The 19,493-nt window shown below is 39.6% G+C and overlaps 5 protein-coding genes across 6 annotated transcripts; 2 read left to right on the forward strand and 3 right to left on the reverse strand.

Moving 5' to 3' along the window:
• The first annotated feature begins 537 nt into the window (after positions 1–537).
• prkab1b (protein kinase, AMP-activated, beta 1 non-catalytic subunit, b) lies at positions 538–5,519 on the forward strand. Of its 2 annotated transcripts, XM_044111718.1 has the most exons (9): positions 538–795; positions 1,826–1,991; positions 2,099–2,259; positions 2,807–2,976; positions 3,077–3,170; positions 3,297–3,411; positions 4,501–4,634; positions 4,727–4,795; positions 5,335–5,519. In XM_044111718.1, the coding sequence occupies exons 3-9, from the start codon at positions 2,122–2,124 to the stop codon at positions 5,410–5,412; spliced, it is 798 nt and encodes a 265-aa protein (XP_043967653.1). In that variant the 5' UTR covers positions 538–795; positions 1,826–1,991; positions 2,099–2,121; the 3' UTR covers positions 5,413–5,519. The 2 variants fall into 2 exon arrangements, with proteins under 2 accessions (XP_043967653.1, XP_043967652.1); XM_044111717.1 differs by lacking the exon at positions 538–795 and having other exon boundaries at positions 1,648–1,991; positions 2,069–2,259.
• A 639-nt stretch (positions 5,520–6,158) lies between these two features.
• LOC122828290 (phospholipase A2-like) lies at positions 6,159–8,045 on the reverse strand. The gene is made up of 4 exons (XM_044111719.1): positions 7,915–8,045; positions 7,674–7,830; positions 7,465–7,592; positions 6,159–6,390 (listed from the first exon to the last, which is right to left on the reverse strand). Exons 1-4 carry the CDS (start codon positions 8,036–8,038, stop codon positions 6,269–6,271), a joined length of 531 nt encoding a protein of 176 aa, XP_043967654.1. The 5' UTR covers positions 8,039–8,045; the 3' UTR covers positions 6,159–6,268.
• Positions 8,046–9,755: 1,710 nt separating this feature from the next.
• On the reverse strand, positions 9,756–11,879 carry LOC122828291 (phospholipase A2-like). Its single transcript, XM_044111720.1, has 4 exons — positions 11,725–11,879; positions 11,491–11,647; positions 11,291–11,418; positions 9,756–10,017 (listed from the first exon to the last, which is right to left on the reverse strand). The coding sequence occupies exons 1-4, from the start codon at positions 11,756–11,758 to the stop codon at positions 9,902–9,904; spliced, it is 435 nt and encodes a 144-aa protein (XP_043967655.1). The 5' UTR covers positions 11,759–11,879; the 3' UTR covers positions 9,756–9,901.
• Positions 11,880–14,629: 2,750 nt separating this feature from the next.
• asgrl1 (asialoglycoprotein receptor-like 1) lies at positions 14,630–16,287 on the reverse strand. The gene is made up of 7 exons (XM_044111722.1): positions 16,105–16,287; positions 15,934–16,017; positions 15,772–15,858; positions 15,600–15,650; positions 15,383–15,522; positions 14,971–15,086; positions 14,630–14,898 (listed from the first exon to the last, which is right to left on the reverse strand). The coding sequence occupies exons 1-7, from the start codon at positions 16,181–16,183 to the stop codon at positions 14,745–14,747; spliced, it is 711 nt and encodes a 236-aa protein (XP_043967657.1). The 5' UTR covers positions 16,184–16,287; the 3' UTR covers positions 14,630–14,744.
• A 715-nt stretch (positions 16,288–17,002) lies between these two features.
• Positions 17,003–19,470, forward strand: LOC122828294 (cytochrome c oxidase subunit 6A, mitochondrial). Its single transcript, XM_044111725.1, has 3 exons — positions 17,003–17,148; positions 18,925–19,070; positions 19,170–19,470. Exons 1-3 carry the CDS (start codon positions 17,049–17,051, stop codon positions 19,254–19,256), a joined length of 333 nt encoding a protein of 110 aa, XP_043967660.1. The 5' UTR covers positions 17,003–17,048; the 3' UTR covers positions 19,257–19,470.
• The last annotated feature ends 23 nt before the right edge of the window (positions 19,471–19,493 follow it).

A 19,493-nucleotide genomic window follows, 5' to 3' on the forward strand; every position in this document is an offset into this window, starting at 1 on the left:
AGCTGTATGTTTTGTTGTTTTGCTGTTATGCTGAACTTTTACTGCCTTATGTTTGCATTTTAACCTTAGTTTAGTTTTTAGTTTATGTTTACTTGTATTTTTATTTGATGTTATGATCTGTAACACCACAGTCTGGAAGATTGTCGTTTTGTTCCACTACGCATTGTGTCTATTGTAGAAATCACAATAAATCTGACTTGATCTTGACCTTTGTACATTTCACAGATGCAGGCGTAAATTAAAAGTGGAACATTCGTTGTCCTCAAGGTGAGATTTTATAAGATTTGCACACACTGGTAGGAATTTATCAGTGCGCGGTGGAACCAAGCCGTAAACATTTATAACAATCAACTAAAATGTGATGGCGGCGGCACAGCTTGAGGACAAAGACTCTGTTGACAGGCATTCTGCGTTCAGAATAGTGATGCACGCGACGCAGCAATAATTACAAACCCGGACAGGAAGGAAAGGGGTGACCTGGTCTCCACTGAGCCACTGACGACGCTGTTTATGGTTATTTGGAGTGTATACAGTCCCACCCTGGAAACTGCAGAGCCGTGGGAAACACAGGAGTCAGACGTGTTAAGACGTAGAAACTAGCTGCTCCAACTTATTGTTGTTGACAGCAAACTAAAGAAAAAAATTGTGAATATAAAAAATGATTTGATTGTGTTTAAAGCGTAATGTTTCAGCATTTGGGTCTTCTTTGTCATTCTGGACATAAAATACTTCAATTTGTGCCTCAAAGTGACGATGAGATAAATGTTTTAAAAACCACCTTAAGGATCGTGATCTGTGAGTATTGTAGAGTGTTATTCTGATCTTCATGCATTTGAATTAATTGACAGTGATCATTTGAAAATCAACCTTTATTTCATTAAGCCTTACTCTGATTGTTAGTTAATAACGCTAGACTAAATGTCTACTGATAAAAGCCTAAGTTGCTGTTCAGGCCCCCAAAACCAACAGGGGCCTCGCATAAATATTACAAATTTTATCACAGACCATATAGACCTAAAGTTATTTTTTTCTTCTTTTTTTTTTTAATTGAAAATGAGAATGCCAGTGAATTTGATTTGACAGTTTCAGCAAAGACAATCAAGATAAAATCTGATTTATTTGGTAAAAGTGCAAAGTACAATCCTCATAGTTTGATAGTTGTGTTACCAGGGTTACACTATGATGCTACGAGTTATTTGTTTCTTGCGTGTTTGAACTTCGGGTTGCTCACATATTTCTGCTCAGTATGCTGATAGCATGAAAAGGAGCCCAAACATAATGCTGCTTAAGGCCCCATTTAATCTTGGGCCGGCCCTGACTATATTGGACCATGTTTACAGGTCAGAACAATAAATTATAATAATAAAACTGTGTACCAACTTAACATGTAGACTGACATTTGTTTCGTACGATCAACAATACGCAATACGTTCATGAAATATTATACACATCTTTTCCTGCGCATGACGTGAACCAACATCATGAGGAATTGGGGAAAAAAATTATGTGGCACTCAAGCAGCTCAGGAAATTGTATAACAAAAAAGATTTTGACTCAATAAGTCCGAGTTGGCACATTTTCTTCTAAAAACTGACTACACAAGCTATTTGACAAGACCCGGAAATGACAGGGTTAATGTCCGGAGAGGGGCGGAAGAGGCGTGTCCTCCCTCACAGACAAACTCAAGTTTCCTCCAAATGGCGAAAACAGCAGGATAGGGACACAAATAGGGAGGAGAAGCCGTTCTGGGAACAATTTGTAATACTGTCACGGTCCAGTCTTTATCTAACCAGAGTGTTTTCAGGGAGTTTTTCTTTTATGACAGAAACTTCTCCGCTCCAGAGACGGAAACAGCGACCAAACAAGAGACTTTTGACCTGTGTGCGAGCTGAAAGCAGCACCAACACATGCAGGCTGCCCCTGAAGGAAAACCTCCGTCCGACCAGACAGACCACAGCAGGCAAACCGGATATCACCCCGAGATCATACTGGTGGGTTTTTTTTTCTCCCCCTGTGTGTTACGCTCAAGTTGTCATCGCATTTATTTATTTATTGTCTCTGAAAGCAGCAGCTTTCCGTGTGTCTCTGTGCGTTTCAGTGCTTGATGCGGGCAGCGTCAGGATGGGCAACAGCAGCAGCGATCGCTCCAGCAGCGAGAGGTCATTCAGAGATGGACCGTCTGGAGGGAAGGAGGCTCGACCCAACATCATGATGGACAGCAACGACGACTCGGAGCTGTTCAACAGGGAAGATCCGAAGGTACGTTCAGCCACAGACTTCCATTCAAGGTCCGTCACCAGCGAAGACGGAGGGATGGCAGCATCAGGGGTCTTTTAAATGGATTATGATGGTGATGACGCTGTAAGGTGTGATTCCCAGTAAAAGTGGCTTTGTTGAAAGCATATTAAGCACACCGATGTATACCGCCCGCCCTGTGGTCTTCCTACAAACAATGCAGCATTCAGAAACTTAACAAACAACAATATTTCTAACATTATCTCATAGTCCAACACCATGCAAGACAGCGGTGTGTCGTGCTTTCAAATTTAGGTTCAGACTCACGGGAGTGGAAAAGTCAGCCACACAGCAAAATCTGCTGGAAATGAAAGGGTCTTGTGACTCTGTAGGGTTATTCGCTTGTTGTATGAGTTTAGCTCTGCATCAGTACAAGTAACTTCAAGTAGATGTCAAGAGAAGATGATTAGGAGCCCCTGTGTTCCCAGCTGTTCAGACAGGAAGTGTTTGGTGTCGGAGAAGTTGCCTCTGATCGATGCCAACCTTGTACCTTTGATGTCTTTGGGCCCAGGTTTCCCCAGACATACAGGAGTTTCTTGCCTGGCAGCAGGACCTCGACTGCGACAGTAAGGACCCGGTGCAGGCCAGACCGACCGTCTTCAGATGGGCCGGGTCAGCCAAGGAAGTCTTTGTGTCTGGTTCTTTTAACAACTGGGCCACCAAAATCCCTCTTAACAAGAGGTACCCAAACTACGACTCAAGCTATGTTAGTCGGTCTCTTCTGACACAATAGGTGCTTAATCCTTTCATATACATTTGACATGTTGCTTCTCAAACACAGTCAGAATAACTTCGTGGTTATTGTGGACCTGCCAGAGGGGGAGCACCAGTACAAGTTCTGCGTTGACGGACAGTGGACTTTGGATCCGACGGGGGTGAGTAAGAGTTTAAGGTTTCTGATGTCACCTCACCCCTAAAGGTGACTCGCGTTTCCTCGTCGTACGTCAGTCTCGTCTGTTCTCTCACGTTCTTGTACCAAAGTTCTGATTGTGCTCCAACAGCCCGTGATGACAACCAAGACTGGCACAGTCAACAACGTCATTCAAGTGAATCAAACTGACTTCGAAGTCTTCGATGCCCTCAAGATCGACTCACAGGATTCAACGGACATGTCTGGTAAATGGCAGCTGCGTTACTGAAATGCTTTTAGCTACACTAAATGTCATTTGAAACTGAACATTTGAAGCAATGTGCATTTAAACAAGAGATGTACGGAGTAACTAGCTATGTTTCTTGACCGGCGCTGTGCAGTCAGAAACGCAGCAGCCCTCAGTGCTGGCAAGTTATAATAACATCAAGACTGTCGTTTTTGAGTGGGGAGAAAATTGTTTTAAAATATTTTAAACCTGAAGTGAGGTGAATGATGGCCTCTTTTAAAGGAAACTGTATTTTACATGAAATATGGAGACATATCTGATGGTAGCCAGGCTGCAGGAGATCAAGAGAGAGCAACACTTTCAGAGGATAACAGGAGGGCTTGAATGTTTGAAGTTGTTTCGGTTACATTTTTTTTACCTTTGTCTTGCGTATAAATATCTTTTGGAAATCTCAGTTAAGGTGGGTATTAAAATCATGTGGGGCTGATGCCTGTGCTAACAGTGCTAGTCACTGTTACAAGATGCTAATTACACTTTGAAAGTGTCTAAAATCCATATTGGGAAGGCTCTTCAACCAGGTTGTTCAAGGTGCCATTTGCAGCTTTCAGAGGGGATTTTGTTCAACTATAACCCAACAATGGCACAAATATGTTTAGCTAGCTCAGGAGGTTGATGCTTGGGAAAAAAAAAATCTTAGAATGAAATTTTCACTTACGTGACGCCTCCAAAAATACACATACAAGTTAAAGATAATCGCAAAGTACTTAGTTTTTATCAGCCATTTTTTGGTTTAATTCAGTTTAGTAGCAAATAGAACCACAAACAGCATTTAGTCAAGACCAGTGCATCTCTAAGTAAAACTGAAACATTTTGGAAATAAATTACTTTGTTGCATTTTTCCTAAAAAGAAAAAAAAAATCTCAATTTTGTGACCAGCAATTACCGTTCAGTTACTGCGGACACCACGGGTCTACAAAAATCAGAAGTTGGCCACCCTACTCTGAGTCTATTAAGCGAGTCTTCATAGTTGGCGACTCTTTAAACTGCATCGGTCAGAGCATCTTCAGCATGTGATTCTTTTTTAACTAAAGTGATCGTTGTGCTTCAGACCTGTCCAGTTCCCCACCCGGGCCCTACCAACAGGACGGATATCTCATCAAGCCAGACGACAAGCTCAAGCAGCCTCCTATCCTGCCGCCCCACCTGCTCCAAGTGCTGCTCAACAAGGACACGGGCGTCTCTGTAAGTCCACAACTCATGCCGGCGCAAGTTCAAGTCTGGAAGTTGCAGAAATAATCTAAAAAAAAACACCTTTCTTTTGAATCGTCCTTCAGTGTGACCCGACACTACTTCCAGAGCCTAACCACGTCATGCTGAATCACCTGTATGCTCTCTCCATCAAGGTAACGGTCAGAAAGCCGTCCTGCTTCCCTCACTCCTCAACATTTACGTCTATGGTTATTTGACCGAACCGATTTTTAGAATAGCATTAGCCTAACTTGCACTTTTTCCTGTTTTCCCTGTTTGAGCTAAATGGCTAAGAATTATTGAAACACAGTTTTGGTTTAAGAGACTTGATAATATATTTTAATTACTATTGTTTCAGTTGTTTTGTTTATTTATCTTGGATAATTAAAATTCTTCCCAGTTCTGTGTTAAATGACCTTAAGAAGGTCTTTTTTTTAATCTTCAAGAGGGTCTACATGCAATAACATGCCATTATTGTTGTTATGATTTTATTAGTTGAAAATTGTCTCAAAATGACAATGTTATCGTTTATCGCAATAGTTTTTGGGACAATTTATTGTCCAGCAAAATTTATCCCGACAGGCCCAATGCTAACAGAAAACCTAGTATCCTGTTGACTCAAGTTCACACCAGGATTATAATCCAGACGAAATATTTCAGTGGAGATTGGAAGGGAAATTTCTTTGTGTTTTAGGACGGGGTGATGGTTCTCAGCGCTACTCACCGATACAAAAAGAAATATGTGACCACGCTCCTCTACAAACCCATATAGCCCAGAGAGATCACCGTCAACCTGATGTTCCACTCAGCTGCTACTTCTAACGACGATCGATGACGAAACAGGACCAACATTTTTATAATAAAGCATTCTGAACTCTTCTTCAATCTCTTGTTTTATCAACCTGTTAATACTAAGCTCTTTTTCTTTTAATATTTTTCACAATGTTTCATACTGTCAGTGTGTGAATAAATCAATCTTGTCTTGCCACATAAGATTATGTGAATCATTTTATATCTCGACTCTGGGTTGATTGGAAAATTGCCGATTGGAGACAGGAATGTGCACAGGAATGTGTAAAAGTTTCCTACCCTGTTTGAGAAGAAAACGGGATTCGATTAAAAGTATTTTCCAGGTTTGGGTTAAGTGCGGAAACGGGTTATATAGAAACTGTGTCGCTTTCAGGCTGCTGCTTTCTCCATTTGTCTGAAAGTCCTGCCTTTGCTTTGTGCAGGTTCCTGACCACTCTTCATATTTAACCTCTATATTTATACTTCAATATGAGATAAGACAAAGAATTCACAAACTGAGTCTTTAGTTTTGTGGACTTTTGACCTCGGATGTTTTACTCTTTTTATTCTTCAACAATCGGTCATGATTAACAAAAAAAAAGCAACATTTTATGTGAAAATGAAAACCGATGTCTACAAAATAATAATGAACAGTCTGACATAAAATACGTGAAGCCCCAGCATGCAAAGAGTCCTGCACTAATTGAAAACAGAAAGTCAGAACTGCAGTGACAGAACGTGAGCAGATCAAATGCCTTTTATTTCACGTTCACTAACTAGAAACTCATCAGAGTTGGAGGTTGGCTGTGCTGCTCACGTCGTGCTCTGTGTGCTGTGACTCAGCTGACACAGAGCTGAGGATCCAGGTGCTTGTTGTCAGGATCGTAAGGGTACCGAGCAAAGCAGTGAGCCGCCACACGGTCGCACTCGCAGACTGCAGCCTCACACTTATCATTGGCTGCTGCAAACAGAAAAAAGAAGTGCGAAAAAAAGCATGAAATTTCCCAGAATGTGAATATGCTTTTCTTAATCTTCCAGGATGCTTTAGCTCCATCTTTCTCCCCATCAAACCTGACCAGCTTCACTGTCCCTGCTGGAAACCAAGGCTTCTTTTCTGGTTAACGCTCTTCTTGCCTGACTGGCTAGTTTAGCGTGTTCATGATGCCTTTGTTTGCAAAAAATGTTGAAAACATACACAAGATACTGTATGCTAATAAAACACACGTGAAAGGATCTAGTCCTGACTAGTAGAGAAGTGCGACCCTGCACACTTTCATATCAATACGATACCAACTATATAAAAACTCTGTATTGCCAATAACGATACCGGTTCCGATTCTTTTTGTTCGTATCAATATTTCAATATATTTTGATATATCATCTTAGTTTACAGGTCTCTACAAAAAATACTTTGATAACGTAAACAAATCATGGGAAAGTATGTTAACATTATTTGTGTGCATATTTTCAAAATAAAGTACAAATAATTATAATTTGAGAGCAAATCAAACCAAAGTCTTTTTTGAGGTAGAGCTAAGAATTTATAACAAAAATCAAATAAAATTTCAAGACGGACTTTAAAACTGAAGCATCGATCCTGTATTGATCCGATACGGATACCAAGTTGACATTGATATTATCAATATTTTTGGATTGAACCGCCCACCTCTACTGACTGGCCAATATGTTTTATGACTTTTCAAACAAGTGTTTTTGCAAAGGGTCTACACAGAAAGGTAAAAATACAGATTTGTTCTTTTTTACTGTAATGCTGCACAATGTTGGTGAAAACTGACACTGTAAAGGAGACTGTTTTCACATATTAAAACTGCACTATATAATACTTTGGTCATATTATATAGCCAAAATAGATTCAATAAATGTCGACAAATCACATCATCTATTGGAAATGTTTGTTGCTGTAGTTTTATGTTCTTTAATCCAGAACTGAGTTCCTTGAGGGAAGTTAAGTAACCAATGAAAGAGGAGTAGATTTATAGAAATAATCTAAATTATCACTCCCTGTTGGATTTACCTGAGCAGTACACCTGTCTGTTTGAGCAGCTGAAGCCATAAATGATAATGTGGGGAAGGTCAAAAACACCCTCGCATCCAGGAATCTTTCTGCTGTTTTTGTAGCATTTATCATGGGCTTCACAGCACCTAAAAATGCGAAGAAAGTGAGAGGGCATTGAACGATTCATCCTCTTCTGGAGACAAGAAAACCAACAAACTGATTCCCACCGGTCCACGTCATCCACCGGCGTTCCAGACCCGCCTAATCCGCACCAGCAGCCGTATTCGTTGTAAACCAGAGGATTAACACCAGGCTGGGCACAACTGATCATCTTCCCAAACTGCCATAAGGCCATGGGAAGATGTTCTCCACTGACCACACATGCTGGAAAGACATGAGAGATGAGACAAACAGAAGAAGAACTATTTTAAAATGTGGATTTGTAATCGGAAGTTTCTGCAGGCTTACCGGTGAGAAACAGCAGAAGGGCCTTCACGCTCATGGCTACAGTCAAAGGACGTGGAGTCCGTTTGCACAGCAGAGCTGAGAGAAGGCAGATAAGACTAACGCAAGCGAGGTGGGAGGTGTACATTGTTCGAGATTTTTCTTGCTTGAACCAGTCAGTCATAATGTATTTGGTCATAATGTCCCTGAGGAGACGGAGTCTATTTGGAAGAGGCCTCTTCTTGGAAGGCAACAGGGAGACCAATAATTGAAGCAAAGCAATCATGAACAAATGAAACAAGGGAGATCGCCCCTCCAGATGTCTGAATCCAGGTGTTCCTAGCACCTACTTAGCCACAGGAAGTGCTAAGGAAGCACTTAGCGACATTAGTGAGAAAAAGGAGGATTCCAGAGTGATACTGTGATAAGATGTTGTCTTTAGAGCTTTATGAAATGAGAAGTTTCATCCAAGTGCTACATTGCCAAGTTAAAGGCAATGCAAATGGTGTGGTGTAAAGGAGACTGGTGTAAAGCAGTGGAGAGGTGTTATCTGGAGCGGCAGATCATGTCTCTCTGATTGAGTTTGGATTTAGAGGTTGCCAAGAGAACAACACTTGGCTGACTGTACTGTGTCAACATACAACGTGCATTACTGTCTGGCTGATTTTCTTTAGTCCCAGTGAAAGGAAATCTGCGTGCTCCAATAATTTTTGGATGACTTCATGCTCCGACCTTTGTGGAAACAGTTTGGGGAGTTTGGTGTGGAAGAACTTCACCGGCATACACAGAGTCCTGACGTCTACCTGACAGAACAGGTAGATGTTCTGCTCTTATTTGAAGTGAATGAGAGCAGAAACCAGGCCTTCTCATCCAACATCAGTGTTTGACCTCACAAATGGAAGAATAGTTAAAGGTTCCAAGAAACACATGAGAAAATGGCATTCTCAATACCTATATTTGTACTAGGACTGCTGCCTTGAAATTCACGCAACCCAAATAAGTTACACACGCTCAGAAATCAAAAAAGATAAAAAAAAAAAAAAAGTTAGTTGTTCAAACAAATTCTAGGAATATAATTTATCTTTATATCTTTATGCCACATGGATCTTATCTGAAGACTTGAACATGGTTTCTGTTTGGCTGGGTTGCACATTGTCCTTGTGTTGTCCTTCCAGCCCTGCAGCACCTAGTTAAGAGTCTCTATTATTCCTTAATAGAAACTCGTTTTCTTTTTGGTTTCTCTGAAGTCTCTCAGTTTTGTGTTTTCCAGGCTGTTTATGTAACCATCTCTCAGAACATCAGCACAGCTGTGTAAATAAATGACATCTGGGGAGTTCCCACAGCTTTCCTCTGCTCCTTGGCTACATTAAATGATTTATAATTAAACACAAAAATACAATATGTTAAGGTAGTTCACTGTTCTGCATGCATACTATAAATGGATGCAGTACTTCTTTTATGTATACTCCATTTCTAAATGTTTGTCCTATCATCTCAAGTTATTTCATTGGAATTTTATGTGATACACTAACAAAAAGTAGAGCGGTTTTAAGGACCGCTCTATTATTCAGATTTTCTTAAGATAAAAAGAGAAATAGTTTGGTGAAACCTGCTCCTGTTTTTAGTTTGTATTCTGTTAGCTTATTTAATTTCTTAATGGGTAAAGAAATGTACCTGTTAAACAAGCATTTAAGAGGGGAAAGTCTGTCATTAGAAAATGTACTTCTTGGAAAATAGGCATTTTCAGTTTCTTTTTGGTCGTTAAAAATCACAACGTGTTTACATAACCGATGTTTAAGAAACATCGACGGTGAAACAAATGTGGTACCGACAAGACCTGGAGTGACAGAACCGCAACACATGAGCAGAGCAGACGACCAGTTTATTCAGGTTTTTAAAATTATTATTATTATTTTAAGAAAATCCACAATCTTTTATTTCACAATCACTAATGAGAAACAGATCCGATTCGGAGGACGACTGTGACGAACATGTCGAGCTCTGCGGGTCTTTAACAGTATTTAGAGTCCAGGTTCTTGTACTTCGGGTGGTATTTGTGTCGAGCGAAGCAGAGCGCCGCCACGCGGTCACACTCACAAACCGTAGCCTGGCACTTATCTTCGGTCGCTGCAAAGAGGAGAAGAGAAAATATGAACCAGTGAGAAAATCTGGACTTGGTAGAGAATAAATACTCTGATGATGCATGTTCTTATTAGGATTTGATGTGATAGATCAATAATGAAGAGAAAGAAAAACAATGCAATGATTTGAAAGAGTTATCGAAAACGGGGGTGCTGTGGTGGCGCAAGGGCGGAGGTCGCGGGTTCGATACCCGGCCTGCCGATATTTCCCCTCTCTCATTACCCTGTTTCCTGTGGAATTACTTTCAAATAAAGGCAACTAGAGCCAACAAAATCTTTAAAAACAAGATTAATCAAAAATAAAAATGTACGGAGCCCCCTAGGGGACATGGGCAATTTTTTGTTTCTTTTGCGTTCCCTCCCAAAACTGTACTGATCAGTTGTGCGGCATAATTTAATACTGTAAGTCTTTCTTACGGTGACCGCCGTACTTTCTGATTTAATATAAGGTTATGTAAGTTTTTACCATGAATGTTAATATCTCGTTGTGAAATAGGCTATCTGAAGTTTTATATCTTTCTTTAGGATACAAAGACACCACAAACCTGTTATATAAACAGAAACCTTCCGTAAGTAGGAAATAAATATAAATACTGTACATCCAAACTATATTTCTGAGTTATTATCGCGGCGTAATAAATCATCTGACAGTTTTATTGTGTCGCTGTTGTGTTGGTTGTCTGAATGGTTTAAAGAGCTGCTTTTATGTTCAGTTCCATCTAAACCTTAACAGACATAAAAATGCTGTAAATAAATCGATTTTCAATCAGTTTTTTGCACCAAAGACTTAATAATAATAAACACGTTTTATTATTAAAAGCACGACAAAAATAATTATGGTAAAGGGCCGTATTGGTTAACTCGGGGAATCTCATCTGTCCGTGTATCAATTAGAAAAAAACTTCCCCATGTCCCCTAGGGTTAGGTTCACTTTGTCTGTAAACTTAATGATTAAGAACAATCCTCGTGTCTTTATCTAGCTTTTAAAAGTTATTAATAGCCTGTGTTTGAGCCCGGTTACAGCATTCTAATTTGTTAGAATGGCCTAATTAAAGCCCAGACCTAAACCCACAGATTTGGTAATGGATGTTTTGATTTTTGAAATATCTTGAAAACTGTTCCCATTTCATCATTATGAACTACTTTCTAAGTCTATCACATAAAATCCCAGTAAGTCAAACATAAATCTGTGGTTGTGATGGACGTACAAGTCTCAATACACAGAACACGACGATTTAATGAGTATTTCATAGTCTTACCTGAGCAATACACCTGTTTGTTTGAGCAGTTGAAATTATAATGGACAACATAGGGAAGGTCTAGAATGCCCTCGCATTGGGGAATCTTCATGCTGTGGCTGTAGCAGTTGTCATGGACTTGACAGCACCTAAACATGCAGTGGACGAGAGGTCGTAGGTGAGAAAATGATTAAAAAACTAAAAATGGGATTGCATCTCACCTGTCCACATCATCCACGGGAGTCCCAGAGCCCCCCAGGCCGCAGTAGCAGCCGTATTCGTTGTACATCAGAGGATCAACACCCGGCTGGGCACAAATGATCATCTCCCCAAACTGCCAGATGGCGTTGGGGATGATTCCCCCACTGACCACGCATGCTGGGAGAGACATGTGAGGTGGCAGGAATCAACACAGGGAACAGAACGTCAAGCGTTGAGAGCTTTTAGAGGCTTACCAGCAAGAAGCAGCAGAACAGCCTTCACGTTCATGGCTGTGGATCTGAAGAAGGCTGCAGTCTGTGGCGTCTTCTTAAAGGATGGCCGGCCCTGAGCAAATTTCAGAGAAGAAGCTCAGCGGGGGGATGGGAGGTATTCACTATCTAGAGCTTGTCTTGATTGGTCCTGACAATCTTAATGCGTGACTTCTCTGTGTGTGTGGGATCAATCGCATTGATCTAATCAAGTCCCTCAAGCACTGTGATTGGTTCTGCCGGGAAACAAACCCGACTGCATCAGATCTCTCCTGGAGACAGAGATCATAGGTGGGAACAAACTAATCACAAACAAAAAAACAAAACAAAAAACAAGAAAAAACATCTCTCCACTTTCTGGCTTGTCCTGTAGTGCAGTCATATTAAATATGATTTAAAGATTAAAATAAATCAGGTATTAAACATACTTTTTATTTATTAAGCAAACATTTATGTGTTACAGCTGACTTTCTTATTTGTCTGGTGGAATGTTCTAATTGTTCATTTTGGGTTTTTGTTAGCTGTACATCATTATTGACAAAAATAAATGCCTGAACACGTCAGTCAGTATGTAATAAATAATCTATAAAAGGTGTTTTTCTATGTGAAATCAATTTGTGTATGTTTGCTCCTCTTCCCTGGTCCTTCATCACCAATGCCACACAATGTTGCTGCTTGCATTCATATTAAATAATTATTGATTGATCAAGTGGCAGAATTTCCCATTTACACACATCCATTTCTAATAACTCCTTATATGCACAATCCACCTTCTTCTAGTCTGTTGTCAATTATTATAGATCATCTAAAACGTTTATAGATCTTTAAACTACGTGTATTTAGCTATATTGTCACATAAAAGACTAAAATGAAATGTTTGGACTCAAAAGTTGAAAGATTTAAAGAGTAGTTGTGAACATAACTTTCAGGTGAATCGACTTATTGTCCCGATCTCCCATCAGCAGCAGCAGCCATGCAACCATCCCCAAATATGCCTTTAATCTCTCAGGTTTGTATTTTTGAAACCTGTATCAATGAAAGTTTGACCAAACTCAGCTGTACAAATATGTGACTTTTATTAGAACTCCCACAACTTTGCGCTGAGCTTCTTCCAAATTAGATTACTTTCTATAAATATGCAAAACGTTAAGGTCTGACACAGGTGTAAACATAAGAGCATGTGTTGATTTATATCTGTGTTTGGTTATGTCATGCATGCATGGAATATTTTATTTGTACAGTTGGCAAAGTGATACTGCAGCATTGCATAACTGCAAAGCTATATGACGTTTTCTTACGACTAAAAATATGTAAATTTCAGATGCAATACTTCACACTACCGCTTTTTGTTGCGACTACAGCTGCGAATCTTTGGTGGATCTGGTCTAAGTCTCTACCAGCTTTGCAAATCTAGAAACTGACTTTTTTTGGCCGGTATTGTTCAGTCACATCGGTTGGTGTGCATCAGTTTTCAAGTCTTGTCAAAGATTCTCAGTCAGATTTAGGTTTGGATTTAAACAGGGCCGTTCTACCACACAGGTCTATTTTGATCTAAACCAGGTTTCTGCAGCCTTTTCATACAAAAGGAGCAATTTTTGACCTCAGTCCAGCTGATTAAAGCTCCTTTAGGGCCCCAAATGCTACATAATTACAAAAAAACTACAGAACTGCTTCTTATTTCTATGATTAGGTTTTAAAATAATAATAACAAAGAACATGAAACTTTTGCCGCAAGAGTAAGGATATATTTTCTACCAGGAATGTTTATTTTTGAGGAAAATTATGTGACCCCCCCCCACCCTCCCACCCCATAAAAAAAATAAAAATTAAGCAAAAAAACTGAAAACAAGAAAAATAGAACTAAAAAGCTAATACTGCTACTTATAATTCTGTAGTGTAAATTAAATAAAATAAAATTTAAAACTTGCCATTGTTATTTTACCTATGTAGAAAAGTGTATTTACTTTATTTATGTGCTGAGTGGACGGGTTGGTGCCTGTACTCAGGCAGAGGCTGAGCATGTGATGTTTGCTGGCTCCTATCTCAACAAATCCAGAGTTGGAAACATAATATGGTTTGATTTTCTCAGAAACATTGCTTTAAAAAGTAATAGACTTTATTAAAATTCAAATAATTAACATGGTTATGATTCCAAAATTCTTTTTGGAGAGGAATATTTAAGCTCATTAACTTCTCCAAAGAAATCTATTAGAATTTCTTTTGGTAGGCCAGTAAGTTTACTAAATTCACAGGTTTTTGTTTGTTTGTTTTCTTTATTATCTTTATTAATGCATTATCTTTACACTTGTTTATTATTATTTGTTATCTTCTGATCACGACTATTAAATTTATGTAGTAAATCTGTTGTAAAAGTTGAATTAGCAGTAATCTTATCCAAAGGACGATGATTACTGCTGCCATCTAGTGGACAATCGTGAGCATTTCAATTCGTTTTCTCTCGTTCTGTTTCCAACAAATCCCCAGAATTTGGGAACTCTGGAAATTATGGCCTTGTGTTCTCCGATGGAAACAAATATATTCAGCTGCTCACCCTTCTAATAGAAGCTATTAAAGTCTTGGGACGTTGTGTTAGAACCAGCCTTAGCTTTAAAAATATCAGATTAAGCTAGCCTGGACACAAACCCTTGTTTTTCAAATTTTCTTTTGTTTTCTTTTATTTTTTTTGTGAAAAGTTTTGAAAGCCATGATTCGTTTTCCATTCTTCTAACAATTTTATTTACTACTTTCAGTTGGACATTGACATAAAATCCCAATAAATGACATTGAAGTTGTGAAAGTGGCATGGCAAAATGTTGAAAGGTTCAAGGAGAGTGAACACTTTTGCTTTAAAACGAACTCTTATTGTGAGGGAGAGAAAACCATGGCAACCACCGGTTAACAGATGTTTTAATAGGTTGAATAGTTTTACTTTTATCCATCCGCTCCCCCTCATCAGTCTGGGTATATCAACAAAGCAGGAGCTGCGTATAACTCCCAGCTGGGTCTCATGCCTTGGCTTCACAGATGTACCTGTAGCCCAGGCTACAGTCCGCATCATTCCACAGCTTGCGCTTGCGGTTCAAAGAGGCGTGCAGCTGCCCACAGTCCTCTCCGTTCTCTCTGAAGCTCCAGTTGTCAGGTTGACCCTCGTCCCAGAATCTAAACACCAAACAGCATGAAGAATTATTTCAGTTTTGATATCTCCGTCTTGAGGCTTCACCTTCGACTCACGTTGGGGTCGAGTTAAAGTTGGTTCCATCCACCCAGCTCCAGTGGCCCTCATGCTGTCGCTCCACAAGTCCGATCCAGTAGGAATGCTTGATGTCAACAATGCCTGAAATGTATTCCTGGAATAAAAAATAAGAGCATGTTCAGTATCTTCGGCCATGATCTAGTGTAAGTTGATGACACTTTTCTGATATCTTCTGAACAAAGTTTTGGGGGAAAACGTGTATCTGATTCCATCCACTTCCAATTAATGCACTAGTTTGTGTTGATCAGGAACACAAATCCGATTGAACTACCCTAAGGTTTGCAGATTTGACATACGGAAATGTAAAAAATATTAATGGGGTATAAAGCTGAATATTTATGTATTTCATTATGTGTGCTTGCAGTTTTATGGAGCCAAATTGGACCTCACCAGTTCCTCCACATTGTTAAGAACTAGCAGGTGTCCTCCAGATGATCTACACTGATCTTCGGCTCGTTGCCAGACGGTGATGGTGGTGGAAAGCAGGTAGCAGCTCCCTTGGAAACTCGTCCAGCCCTCCTTGCAAGTTCCTTATTGAGAACGATCATCACAGTCAAAATGGATCAAAAGCAAAGATTTTGTTTGCACAAAGATACTTTAGTTTTACCTCTAACTGGAACAATTCTCTCCACCAGGACTTGTTTTGCTTCTGTTGGACCTTTAGTTTGAGAAACCACAGAAATGGAGAAGTTGTTTCAAGAAACCAAATTTGGCTGCATTTTTATGCATCAGAGATCTTTTTTCCTTTTTTTAATGTTTTCTTTTTCTTTTTTTCTTACCTGAAGTACCTGAGGACATTAGTCCTTTATTATTGATGATCTTGAGTTGTAGTTTGACATCAGTAATTTCTTTCTTCAACTGAGAGACTGTAAAATAATATAAAAGTATGATTTGTAGTAACATTACTTGTCTACCTTCTTATGATTTGCTTAAAGTCCTACATATGACCCCTGAGACCAAGAGCAGAATCAAAAGCAGCAGCAGAGGCACGCTGTAGAGGAGGTACGTCAATATTCTCTTCATTCCTGAAAACACACGCACAAATTTCACACTCTGATTTCTCGATGTCTGAAGTAACTGAGAAAGAAATTCAGACGACATGGAAGTTTTACCTGTCCGTTGGCTGATATTGCGATCTGCTTCATCCAAGGTGCTGTCCATTGTGCTAAATGGTTGATACTGAGAATCCATTACTAAAGAAGAACAATTTTTATTTTTTATTTATTTATTCATTTATTTATTTTTTGCCTGGAATGCAGTCAGTATTCAGTCCACAGACAAACTGTGAGTGCAGAATCAGATAAGAGATCAATCCAATATTTTTGTTCTTTATGAGGCCAAATATGTTAGCCATTAACAGGTAAGTAAATACGGCTCTGGAGTTTTAACCCTCGTGTTTTCCTGGAGTCAGCACACAGAAGCTGTAGGATGGATTCACCAAGGACCCTGGACTACTTTTGAAAAACCCATCCAGGTGGTTCAGCCTTTAGAGCGGCCATTTCTTTGTGAAATTCCTTTCTTTCTAAGTCCACAACCTAAAGTGATGCTGGCTGCAGTTATAACGGTGTCCAATCTGTTTACAGTGACAAACTATTTCTCACAGTCAGGGTAACAATGATTTATTATTCACTCTATGTGAATAAAAAAACTCAATAACAATAATTTGTTGATAAACAATTATTTTTTCCTCCATGATCAGGTAGTACACAGAAATCAGGATTAAACTGAGGCATGTACTTTGTCCGGGAAGTGTAATTCACTTCAGGGGGTGATGTTGGCCAGATTTGTGAAATTGCTTCAACTCATTCTTTTCAGCTTTTATTTATGGTATTTTGTTAACATTTTTAATTGAAGCTGAGGTCTGGACTTCGTCTGCAGTATTGTAACACTATAGAAATTAACTGATTCGCAAAAGCACGTTTATTGTGTGTGTTATCCTCTAACGAGGAAGATATCCCTGCTTTCGCGTGGTGGCGTAGTAGAGCTCTTGAAAAGTCCCACGTGACCCCATCTGTACAAATGACTGTTTCCGGTCACCGGTCTTTCAGAAAGCAAGATGGCGGCCTTCGGACGTTTCTCTCAGATGTTGTTGAGGTCTTCTTTGACTCAAACCCGACGCCAGCTCGCTGCGGCCGCTGGACATGGCGAGGACTCGGGTAATTCTGAGTGTTTGCTGAGTCTCAGTGAGCGGATGCGGTCTAACAGAGCTTCACAACTAGAGTGTGACCTTGCTGAGCTAGCGTTAGCCTCTTTAGCAACCCTGTCACATCCTTGAGCTCTCCGGGGCGACTCGTAAATTATATATATATATATATATATATATATATATATATATATATATATATATATATATATATATATTTTACTCTAAAACAAAAACGTTAAAGTTGGTCGTCTAGGTTTTAGCTTCTATTACCATTCGGGCGGCAAAGTAGAAATGTTTGAGCTTTAAGGCAATATAAGAGTCGTATCATTTGTGAAATTAAACATAGCGCGGTGTTGTGCTAAGCAAGCTATAAAGTGTTGACATGAGACAAATTTGAATTTAGTGACGATCCGATTCCTGTAACGCAAAGGTTTTCAGTCTGAATCCTTAAACCTCAGTTCGACGTGTTTTGCTTCCTCCACACACCTGACTTCAATAAATGGCTGATTAACAACCTCCTGCACCTGAGCAGGTAGATTCAGATTGATTCAGGTGGAGCAGAGACTCGTCTAAAATGTGAAGAACAGTGAGTTCTGAGGTCCACTGTTGAAAGGCAGTAGTCTAATAAATCACAAATATGTGCATCAGAGTAAATTGTTGTGTGGAAAGGTGACCTGTGAGAAAACCTTGCTCTGAATCACAGTGCAGTTTCTGATGTGTGTGTGTGTGTGTATAGATGCACATACACGCATACTAAAAATAGATGCATACTCACTCGCTGCCAGCTGATATTTCTGTACTGTATGCTCTTAACACACACACCAACAGATTTTCTCTTAATTTGAACGTTTCATAATTCAAGGACAGTCTGCATGAACCTCTGGGTAAAATTACTGCAGTGGAAATGGCACACACACACACACACAAAAAATAATTCCAGGACAGGTTTGTTGAAACTGAATCCACTTTGTTCATTTGGGACAATTCTGTTCTACTCAGTCCTAAAAAGTGTCAGTGTAGTCGTTGGCATTTGACGAATTCCTGTTTTTGGTGCAGCTTTAATTAAACAGCTGATGTTTTGAAAACCTTTTCCAGTTCCACATATTTCTTTCAACACAGTCTGATCTAAATTGTGTTCCTAAGCCTGTAAGTTCATCCATTGTAGCTGCTAGCCTGAAAATTGCTAACAAATCCAACATGGAGAAAAATGGCATATGCTACGAAAACTTCTTAACAACACATAGTTTGTGTCCTGGAGCATCGGTGAGGAGTAAAGGCTCCAACAGCTCCTTCTGCTATGAGGTGGCCATCGAGTCAACTAGAATAACTCAGGTTGGTGAAGAAACTCTCCACAGACTGCAAATCAAAATATGACTTGCTAATGAAGCCAGGAGTCAGGATTTTTGCTGATCTTCAGTAAAAGGCTTAAAAGCATTTTTACGTGAAAACAGAATTTGTGCCATAGTAGCTTTTTATTATCTTTAAATAACCAAAATATCTACATGGTTTGTTTACAAGCACAGTGGAGCGGTATAAAACCCGGTGAATAAAATTATTAGTTTCCTCTGCAGTATTTTATGGTTTTGGTAGAAAAAACAAATGCAAAGTCTTTACGTGTCACTTTAGGAGACGTAAAGCGATACGCTAAAGTTTATGTTTGGTTGTACAGAATGAAAATATGAAATGGTGTACAAATGGCAACGACTTCCTGCTTTCCTTTTTGTATTTTTCCTCAGTCCTGTGAGCGCACATGTTTTCATTGGTTTATGGAATAATTTCTCAACAGCTAAAACATGGAAGATCCTCAGCTTTGTGGTTGCACTGCCTGGTGTCGCAGTGTGCATGCTGAACACCTTCTTGAAAGAGAAGGAGCACAGCCATGATGCACAACCAGAGTTTGTCCCATACTCCCACCTTCGCATTCGCACCAAGGTCAGACGTCATTGTTTAACATTCACAATTTTACAGATTTGTCTCATTTTGCTGTTTAATTTTTGTTCTGATGGGAGGTTTTTTTTCTCTCCAAAATAGCGTTTCCCCTGGGGAGATGGCAACAAAACCCTCTTCCACAACTCTCATGTGAATGCTCTTCCAGATGGTTATGAGGGCCATGACTAAACTCTCCAGACATCAGCTCTGGCTCTAGAGTCCCCTCTGCTATCGTTACAGGACCACACTCCTATTTGCAGTCTATTTTTCTGGAGTTTTATTGTTTATACCTCTGTGCTCCCCACATTGGAGCACCTGAACCAACAATTCCTCTGTTCTGGACCATTAAACAAAAATATCAGCTCAAACTTACTTGACCTAAATAAAATGACTATTAGTTCCATTGGTTTGAGTTTTTGGTCTTTT

The sequence above is a fragment of the Gambusia affinis genome, linkage group LG03 (assembly GCF_019740435.1).
Source record: "Gambusia affinis linkage group LG03, SWU_Gaff_1.0, whole genome shotgun sequence".
NCBI lineage: Eukaryota > Metazoa > Chordata > Actinopteri > Cyprinodontiformes > Poeciliidae > Gambusia > Gambusia affinis.

Excerpts from the sequence above, each read along its gene's own strand:
- LOC122828291 (XM_044111720.1), bottom strand. The coding sequence starts at position 11,758 with ATGAACGTGAAGGCTGTTCTGCTGCTTCTTGCTG. Across the intron at positions 11,648-11,724 it reads TGTTCTGCTGCTTCTTGCTG|CATGCGTGGTCAGTGGGGGA; the intron begins GTAAGCCTCTAA and ends TGTCTCTCCCAG. Across the intron at positions 10,018-11,290 it reads CAAACAGGTGTATTGCTCAG|CGACCGAAGATAAGTGCCAG; the intron begins GTAAGACTATGA and ends TCCTCTTTGCAG.
- LOC122828290 (XM_044111719.1), bottom strand. The coding sequence starts at position 8,038 with ATGTACACCTCCCACCTCGCTTGCGTTAGTCTTATCTGCCTTCTCTCA. Across the intron at positions 7,593-7,673 it reads CCGGTGGATGACGTGGACCG|GTGCTGTGAAGCCCATGATA; the intron begins GTGGGAATCAGT and ends TCGCATTTTTAG. Across the intron at positions 6,391-7,464 it reads CAGACAGGTGTACTGCTCAG|CAGCCAATGATAAGTGTGAG; the intron begins GTAAATCCAACA and ends TTCTGTTTGCAG.
- prkab1b (XM_044111718.1), top strand. The coding sequence starts at position 2,122 with ATGGGCAACAGCAGCAGCGATCGCTCCAGCAGCGAGAGGTCATTCAGA. Across the intron at positions 3,412-4,500 it reads GGATTCAACGGACATGTCTG|ACCTGTCCAGTTCCCCACCC; the intron begins GTAAATGGCAGC and ends GTTGTGCTTCAG. Across the intron at positions 4,635-4,726 it reads ACAAGGACACGGGCGTCTCT|TGTGACCCGACACTACTTCC; the intron begins GTAAGTCCACAA and ends ATCGTCCTTCAG.
- LOC122828294 (XM_044111725.1), top strand. The coding sequence starts at position 17,049 with ATGGCGGCCTTCGGACGTTTCTCTCAGATGTTGTTGAGGTCTTCTTTG. Across the intron at positions 17,149-18,924 it reads TGGACATGGCGAGGACTCGG|CTAAAACATGGAAGATCCTC; the intron begins GTAATTCTGAGT and ends ATTTCTCAACAG. Across the intron at positions 19,071-19,169 it reads ACCTTCGCATTCGCACCAAG|CGTTTCCCCTGGGGAGATGG; the intron begins GTCAGACGTCAT and ends TCTCCAAAATAG.
- asgrl1 (XM_044111722.1), bottom strand. The coding sequence starts at position 16,183 with ATGGATTCTCAGTATCAACCATTTAGCACAATGGACAGCACCTTGGAT. Across the intron at positions 15,651-15,771 it reads AATGTCCTCAGGTACTTCAG|GTCCAACAGAAGCAAAACAA; the intron begins GTAAGAAAAAAA and ends CTCAAACTAAAG. Across the intron at positions 15,087-15,382 it reads TTAACAATGTGGAGGAACTG|GAATACATTTCAGGCATTGT; the intron begins GTGAGGTCCAAT and ends TTTTTATTCCAG.